Source organism: Hordeum vulgare, chromosome 6H (assembly GCF_904849725.1).
Source record: "Hordeum vulgare subsp. vulgare chromosome 6H, MorexV3_pseudomolecules_assembly, whole genome shotgun sequence".
NCBI lineage: Eukaryota > Viridiplantae > Streptophyta > Magnoliopsida > Poales > Poaceae > Hordeum > Hordeum vulgare.
The window spans coordinates 494157044-494165788 of record NC_058523.1 but is presented as its reverse complement, the minus strand read 5'-3'; the positions used below and the strand labels follow the sequence as shown (position 1 = coordinate 494165788).

The 8745-nt window shown below is 53.1% G+C and overlaps 1 protein-coding gene across 1 annotated transcript; it reads left to right on the top strand.

Moving 5' to 3' along the window:
• Positions 1–6910: 6910 nt before the first annotated feature.
• Positions 6911–8430, top strand: LOC123402220 (2-oxoglutarate-dependent dioxygenase AOP2-like). Its single transcript, XM_045096113.1, has 3 exons — positions 6911–7406; positions 7543–7867; positions 7966–8430. The coding sequence occupies exons 1-3, from the start codon at positions 7021–7023 to the stop codon at positions 8236–8238; spliced, it is 984 nt and encodes a 327-aa protein (XP_044952048.1). The 5' UTR covers positions 6911–7020; the 3' UTR covers positions 8239–8430.
• The last annotated feature ends 315 nt before the right edge of the window (positions 8431–8745 follow it).

Below are 8745 nucleotides of genomic sequence, written 5' to 3'. Positions count from 1 at the left end.
ACTTGTCGGGTCTTTGCTGATCCACTCGGAGCACCAGGTCGCCTGCTTGGAACGTGCGACTCCTGACGTGGCGTGCATGAAAGCGCCAAAGATCTTGTTGATATATGGTTGAGCGAGTCAGTGCCATCTCGCGCTCCTCCTCTAGAAGATCCACTCCATCTTGCCTTGCTTGTTCTGCTTCAGCTTCGGAGAAGAGTTCGACTCGTGGCGCATTGTGAAGCAAGTCACTCGGAAGGACTGCTTCTGCTCCATAAACGAGGAAGAACGGTGATCGCCCTGTAGATCTGTTCGGGGTTGTGCGTAGAACCCAAAGTACTGAAGGTAGCTCGGTGACCCATGCGCCAGCGGCATGTCCCACCTCTCGCAGGAGTCGGGGCTTCAAACCTTGCAGAATAAGTCCGTTCGCCCGCTCTGCTTGTCCATTGGATTGAGGATGTGCTACGGAAGCAAAATCCACTCGGATACCTTGGCTTGCACAGAAACCTTTGAATCTGTCCGAGTCGAAGTTTGTTCCATTGTCCGTGATTATGCTGTGAGGCACACCAAATCTGGAGATGATGTCCCTGACAAACTTGATGGCTGTTAGGGCGTCGAGCTTCTTGATGGGCTTGGCTTCAATCCATTTTGTGAACTTGTCGACTGCCACCAACAGATGTGTGTATCCACCTTGGCCTGTCTTGAATGGAACGACTGTATCTAATCCCCATACTACAAACGGCCACACAAGAGGGATTGTCTTCAATGCAGATGTCGGCTTGTGGGACTTGTTGGAGTAGAACTGACAGCCCTCACATCGGTCGACCATATCTTTAGCCATCTCGTTTGCGTGCAGCCAGAAGAAACCAGCCCTGAATGCCTTGGCGATAATTGCTCTCGAAGAGGCGTGATGAACGCAGGTTCCCGAGTAAATATCTTCCAGGATTAGCTGCCCCTCCTCTAGGGAGATGCATCGTTGAAGAATGCCTAAAACGCTTTCCTTGTACAACTGGCCATCAATGACAGTGAATGACTTCGACCTGCGGACTATCTGCCTGGCTTGGACTTCGTCTTATGGTAGTTTCTGCCTCAGGATATATGCAATGATCGGCACAGTCCAGTCGGGGATGACAGCAAGAATCTCCACGACCAGATCAACCACAGCAGGTACATCGACTCCAGTTGGATCTGTTGAAATCTTTGGTTGTACTGGTTCCTCTGTGAAAGGATCTTCTTTGACTGAGGGAAGGTGAAGGTGCTTGAGGCAGACGTCACTCGGGACTGGTCTCCGAGTGGATCCGAGTTTTGCCAACTCATCAACTGCTTGGTTCTTCAGTCTCGGAACATGATGAAGTTCTAGACCTTCAAACTTCTTCTCAAGCTTCCTTACTGCATTGCAGTATGTGGTCATGGTGGGGTTCCTGACGTCCCATTCTTTCATCACTTGATTGACCACCAAATCCGAATCGCCGTAGACCATCAGGCGACGGACGCCGAGTGAGATGGCCATGCGCAATCCGTAGAGGAGAGCTTCATACTCTGCCTCATTATTGGAGGAATCGAAGTGTATCTGTAGCACATACTTGAGCTTGTCGCCCTTTGGCGATATGATCACAACGCCAGCGCCGGAGCCATTCAACATCTTGGACCCATCGAAGAACATTGTCCAATGGGCCGAGTAGATGTGGGTCGGTTGCTGTTGTTCTACCCATTCTGCTATGAAGTCAGCCAGAGCTTGAGACTTAATAGCTTTCTTGGCCTCGAACTTGATATCGCAGTACAGCATCTCCATTGCCCACTTCGCCACTCGGCCTGACGCGTCTCGATTGTGGAGAATTTCCGACAACGGAGCATCAGAAACGACAGACACCGAGTGGTCTTGGAAATAATGGGCCACCTTCTTCGCAGTCATGTAAATCCCGTAGATAAGTTTTTGATAGTGGGGATACCTCTGCGTGGAAGGAGTCAGGACCTCAGAGACGTAGTACACTGGCCGCTGAACTTTGTATGCTTTGCCTTCTTCTTCTCGTTCGACTGTAAGAACAGTACTGACGACTTGATTTGTAGCCGCGATATACAGAAGAAGGGGCTCTTTACTGAGCGAAGCAGTAAGAACCGGTTGGGTGGAAAGTAGGACTTTGAGGTCGTCGAATGCGACTTGGGCTTCGTCTGTCCACTCGAAAGTATCTGATTTCTTCATGAGATGGTACAGAGGAAGTGCTTTCTCACCGAGTCAACTGATGAACCTACTCAAAGCCGCTAGGCAACCTATGAGCCGTTGAACATCGTGTATTCTGACCGGCCTCTCCATTCGGACGATGGTCCCGATCTTTTCGGGGTTGACATCGATTCCTCGTTCGGAAACAAAGAAACCGAGTAACTTTCCGCTGGGAACGCCGAATGAACATTTGGCGGGGTTGAGCTTGATATCGTACCTACGAAGGTTGGCGAATGTTTCTGCCAAGTCAGTCAACAGGTCGGAACCCTTGCGTGACTTGACTACGATATCATCCATATATGCCTCCACATTCCGACCGATCTGGTCGAGAAGGCATTTTTGGATCATGCGCATAAAGGTAGCTCCTGCATTCTTCAAACCAAATGGCATAGTGATGTAGCAGAAGCACCCGAATGGGGTGATAAAGGCTGTCTCTAATTCATCGGGGCCATACAGACGGATCTGATGATAGCCCAAGTAGGCGTCAAGAAATGACAAACGCTCGCAACCCGCAGTCGAATCGACAATTTGATCTATGCGGGGGAGCGGAAAATGGTCCTTCGGGCAGACCTTATTGAGATGTTTGAAGTCGATGCACATTCGGAGCGACTTGTCCTTCTTGGGCACCATGACAACATTGGCGAGCCACTCGAAGTGGTGAACCTCGCGAATGAAGTTGGCTGCCAGCAGCTTGGCCACCTCCTCCCCGATTGCTTTCCTCTTGTGCGCGGCAGACCGGCGCAGGCGCTCTCGGACAGGCCGAGCGACGGGGTCTACATGCAGTCGGTGCTCAGCCAACTCCCTGGGTACACCTGGCATGTCAGAGGGTTTCCATGCGAAGATGTCCCAGTTCTCACGGAGGAATTGGGTGAGCTCGGCTTCCTATTTAGGATCGAGGGTGGTGGAGATGTTTGTCGGGGCAGCAGTGTCGTCCGTCGGGTGAATGCTGACCTTCTTCGTCTCTCCCGCCTACTGGAATGCGGACTCTGAAGCTGGCTTCTTTGAGCGCATCAGGTCGGCGGGGTCGACTGTTTTCTTGTACTCGTCGAGCTCGAGGATGGCCATCTGCTGGTCGGCGATTCTTGATCCCTGCTGCAGACACTCTTCAGCTCGTTGTCGATTGCCCGTGATGGTGATCACGCCTTTCGGGCCTGGCATCTTCAGCTTCAAGTATACGTAACATGGACGGGCCATGAAACTCACATACGCTGGGCGGCCCAGAATTGCGTGGTAAGCGCTCTGGAAATCCACCACCTCAAACGTGAGCTTTTCCTTGCGAAAGTTCTTGTCGGAGCCGAAAACGACGTCCAACGCGATCTGGCCGAGTGACTTGGCCTTCCGTCCAGGGACGACTCCATGGAACTGCATGCTACTCTTGCTGAGTTTGGACATCGGAATGCCCATCCCCTTGAGAGTGTCGGCGTACATGATGTTCAAACCGCTGCCGCCGTCCATGAGGACTTTGCGCAGTCGGACTCCTTCTACCACCGGGTCGACGACCAGAGCTTGTCTTCCTGGGGTGGGTACGTGTGCTGGATGATCCGACTGGTCAAAGGTGATCGCAGTGTGAGACCATTTGAGGAACTTGGGGCTGGTAGGGGTGGCCATGTTCACCTCCCTGTTCACCAGCTTCAGTCGACTCTTGCTCTCAACGTCAGCAAAAATCATGAGTGTCGCATGGACTTGGGGAACGGATCCTCCTTATTCTCCTCATCCTGTTCATTGACCTTTTCACTCGGTTGCCCTTCGCCGAACCCCTGGATCAGGAGGCGACACTGTCGAGTGGTATGCTTTGGATATATGGGGTTGCCCTCTTCGTCCATCTTCGTATGAACTGGACATGGCTGGTCCAGGATGGGATTATTGAACTGCTTCTTCTTGGGGGTAAACTGTGCCTTCCCTTTGCCCTTGAACTTGGCATTGGTCACGACCGCAGCTTCTGCCTGCGTAGTGGATGGAGCTTTTTGCTTATGCTTCCGAGTGTTGCTTCCATCTCCATCGCCGACTGTCTTGTGCTTGCCGCTTCGGATGCGGTCTTCTTCTTCGCCATTTGCATAGCGTGCTGCTATCTCCATCATCTTGCTCATGGAGATGTCACCTGTTCGGCCGAACTTTAGGTACAGATCTCTGTACCGCACGCCTGCCTTGAAGGCGCAAACTGCTTGATGCTCGGTGACGTTCTCCACCGTGTGGTAGAGTGTTGTCCATCGCTGAATGAAGTCACGCATGGGCTCGTTCTGCTTTTGGATGCAATGCTGGAGCTCCACGAGGCCCGCAGGGCGCTTGCACGTCCCTTCGAAGGTCTTGACGAACACTCGGGCCAGATCTGCCCAACTGTAAATGCTTGAGGGGGCCAACTGATTCAGCCACGCTCGCGCTGAGCCGTCGAGCATCAGAGGGAGGTGCTTCATGGCGACATGGTCGTCTCCTCCTCCGATCTGGACTGCCACTCGGTAGTCATCTAGCCATGTTTCTGGCTTGGACTCTCCTGTAAACTTGCTGATTTCCGTCGCCAATCGGAAGTTGGGCGGGATGTCAGCCGAACGGATGGCTCGACTAAAACACTCGGGACCGGACACGATGGTCCTGCTTCCACTCGGACGGTCCATATCGTGACCATCGCGGTGGGCTCGGCCCCTGTTGACCCTTCGCTGGGCGATGCGCCCTCTTGCGTCGGGCCTTGGGTCGTAAGTGTCGCCGACTGGACGCCGATCATCATGATGTCGGGGCCCATAGGGCCCACCCCGCGGAGGGGTGCGTGAACGGCGGCGATCTTCGTGATTTATGGAACGGCTGCCTCCCCTGTGCCGCTGATGGGAACCAGGGTTGTGAACCGACCGATGCGTATTCGCATGAACAGAACTATTATGGATCCTGTTGTGCGACTGGGAGACTGCCGAATTCTGCTGCTGCGCCATGTGCAACAGGGCTCGGATCTGCTCGATCCCTCTACCAGCCTCTGAATCAGTCGGCTGGAGGGAATCGGCTATTTTGGCAGCCGCAGCCAAGTTGAGGAGGGGTGTGCGGAACAACTCCACGTTGCTCCGCCGAGTGTGCCGACTGGCAGAACGGCGAGGTGGACGGCGCGCGTCGGACGTTTCGCCGTCGTGCTCGTTCCGGCCAGCTTGACTGGGATCTTCATGGGAGTTGGCCATGTGTACTTCTGCTGCGGGCCCGCGACCCGCATACTCGGAAGGAAACTCAGTCGGAACCGAGTCCGAGTGCTGGGACAGCGGGGCAACCACAACGGACTCTAGAACTGCCACTTGTGAAGACGCGTTCTGGCGCGCCTGGGCGTGTTGCACCCAACGCTGGAGCCGCGGACGGCGAGACCGCTTGCTGCGGTGCGTGACGGCGGTGCAGGTCGACACCGGAGCCGACTGTTGGAGAAGAAGAATGCCGCGGGCGCCGGCACGGAAGTGCGTAGCCCCACGACGGGGAAGCGCCTCGAAGTCGAGAGGAGCATCCCGAAGCCACGCCGAATCGTCGACGATGAAGGAGAGAGCGCCGAAGAAGATCTGGTGACCCATGCTCGAACCTCCACCAGACGACATGACGAAAGGAAGTAGTCGCAAACTCGCCGGAAGTCGCTTAGACGCCTGCCTCACAGTGGGCGCCAACTGTCGTGGGTATAAGCCTGACAGTAGATGTGTAGGGTACGAAAAGGATGGGCAGAGCGTTAGCTACGGCGAGGTTGTATGAGTTCAGGCCCCTCTGCGGTGGAGGTAATAGCCCTACGTCTCAGTGCTCTGGGAGCTTGTTGTCGAGTGGAATATAGAATACAATGAGTTGCTAACCCTTGCACCAGTGGGGAAGGGTGGCTTATATAGAGTGCGCCGCCCTTCACAACGGTTGGTGCACATGGGTGGAATAATGGAGGATAAATGCCTACGTTACAGGTAACGTACGGCCTAAATGCTAATAAAAGCGTGAGGAAACATACGACCGTTTCCCTCCTGGGGGGTTACGATGTACAGAGTGGAATCCAGTCGGTCCGTTCGATATGCTCCGAATGCTCGCCTTCGACTGGATGGTCGGAGGTCTGTTACCGACTGGATGATGGGAACTTCTTAGTTCAGTCGGAACTGACTAAGGACCTTGTCCCTTATGAAGGGTAGTCCTTGGGTAGGACCTATAAGGCAGGCTTATGACCCTACCCTAGGACTATAACCCCATCATGCTTAAATGACGTGTTAAACGTATTAAATAGTTTATCAACTATAGCGTCCAATGCATAGGTGCGACTTGTTGTACTTCAGCTAAGCTTATTTTATTTAATATTTTTAGCTACTAAACTCTTCCATACATCGGTAAGTTTTTTTTCATTGAAGTGTTTTATCTAGGTTCACGTATTTGACATTGACTATTTTAGGTTTAGTCTTAACATCTGTACAAGATGAAACATGAAAAAGACATTATACGTTAAGCTTAAGCTTAAGGTCGGGTGATGTTTCTTTAGTAGGACTAGTCTAAGAAAAATCTTTTTTAGTCTTTAGGTAAAGAAACAGAAGAGACTTTTTTTAAGGGATTAGAAAAATATTTTACTGAAGGGATTTTTTTTTGTCCGTGGGACTAAAAAAAATCTAATCCATTAAAAAGAAACACCACCTTAGTCACTCACCATGTGACAGATACTCCGCTATTGTACTCGGGGGAAGAGTTGGTATAAACAAATAATACGGGTCCGGCGTTGCAAACAGAAAAACGAAACCAAGAGCGTCACATGATGAACAGCTATCCTACAGCTCATCCGCTGACTTTTATATCTAGCTTTGCACCTGCTACAGCATATTGCCAAGAAACATCACATATCAGAAGCTAAACCGATGGATTCAACCGACGGCTCAGAGCATCAGCTGATGGAGATCACCAAGGTCGACCTCCGCGGACTGGAGCCTGGTGGGCCAGGCTGGGGGGAAGCCCGGGACGCGGTGACCGCGTCCATGGTGGCGCACGGCTTCGTCGTCGTCGCGCACGACGCGCTCGGCCCGGAGCTCCGGCAGGCCCTGTTCGGCCGCGCCATGCCGGAGATCTTCGCGCTCCCGCTGGAGGCCAAGCAGCGGAACGCCTCTGCCGTGGGGCCGTTCGCAGGCTACATCTCCAACATCCCCGGCATGAACTGGGAGAGCCTGCGCGTCTCCGACGTCACCGACGCCGGCCGCGTCCGTGACTTCACCGATCTCCTCTGGCCGGAGGGGAACCCTGCCTTCTGGTAACAATGGTCACCTTTATTCTTAGAATCATCCGACTCACTGACCGAGGCAGGCTACAATCATTGCTCCGGCGAGCAGTTGTCGCCCGTCCATTTTGACCTTCTCATCTCACCGCGCGTGTCCGTCCATGTGCAGCGACACAATTGTGTCGGCAGCCAAGAACGTGTTTGAACTCCAGAGGATGGTGGAGAAGATGATCCTGGAGGGCCTCGGCGTCACGGCGGAGCACATAGACGCGCACTTTGGCGCGCTCGCCCACGCCGCCCGGCTGTCGCGCTACGGCGTCCCGCCCGATCCGGAGACCAGCATGTCCCTGCAGGCGCACTGCGACGACAGCGTGATCACGACGATCGTGCAGCACGAGGTGGAAGGCCTGGAGGTGCAGGCCAAGGATGGGAGCTGGCTCGCCGTGCCGCCTGATCCAGCAACGTTCGCCTTCGTGGCCGGCGAGTTGTTCCCGGTAAGAGCCACGCGCGCCGTTTTTCCATCATCGCTGACAGTGTGCGCGCGCGCATCTCCAGCCTGACGCCACAGGGATGTCACCGCCGTATGTCGCAGGTCGTGACCAACGGAAGGGTGCCGCCGTGCCTCCACCGTGTCAGGACGCCGAGCAACCGTGAGCGCCTGTCTTTGCTGTTCGGCTTCCGGGGGAAGGACGGCGTCGTACTGAGCGCCATGGACGAGCTCGTGGACGGAGACCACCCTCTGGTGTACACACCGTGTAAGAACGACGAGTACACCAAGTTCCGGCACTCCGAAGAAGGGCGCAAATTCAGTCATCCATTGAAGGCTTTCTGTGGGGTGAAGACGGATGGATCACCCATGGAATGATCGAACTCGCGACTCAATTTCACCTCGCCTCACCATTCTCCTCCCTTCGCCTTACCACTCTCAGACTGTTAGAGGGGTAATCAGGTGAATGTCATGTTTTAACAATTAAAGTTGACATATGACGTTAACTAAAGTTGCCATGAAAATACTTTCGGATTCCATGCTTAAAATCTGAACCTTCGAGATTTGTCATCTCCATTTATCTTTGATGAGTGTTTTTAATTTCTTGGGAAATTCTTTGGTGAGTGTGAAATTGGTTATACAACAGTTTTTGAGTTTGTATCGTCTTTGGACACTAGTCCTACTTTGTATCCCCCAAGAACAACTTCAACAGCGGCCTTATTTTAGAGCACGTCCAACCGTGCCTTTGTTTTAGGAGATCAAAATGTTGTTGGAGTAAAATTTTAGATACCAAAAGTGACATTAGGACACCGAAAAATCTTCATCCCCACCAACTGCCCTAAAATAGAGCTCTTCAAACATGCAAATGAATTTTCTTGAACATCT

Bases quoted from the DNA above. Each gene is read 5' to 3' on its own strand.
- LOC123402220 (XM_045096113.1), top strand. From the start codon at position 7,021: ATGGATTCAACCGACGGCTCAGAGCATCAGCTGATGGAGATCACCAAG. The intron at 7,407-7,542 runs GTAACAATGGTC...GTCCATGTGCAG, and splicing joins GAGGGGAACCCTGCCTTCTG to CGACACAATTGTGTCGGCAG. The intron at 7,868-7,965 runs GTAAGAGCCACG...CGTATGTCGCAG, and splicing joins TGGCCGGCGAGTTGTTCCCG to GTCGTGACCAACGGAAGGGT.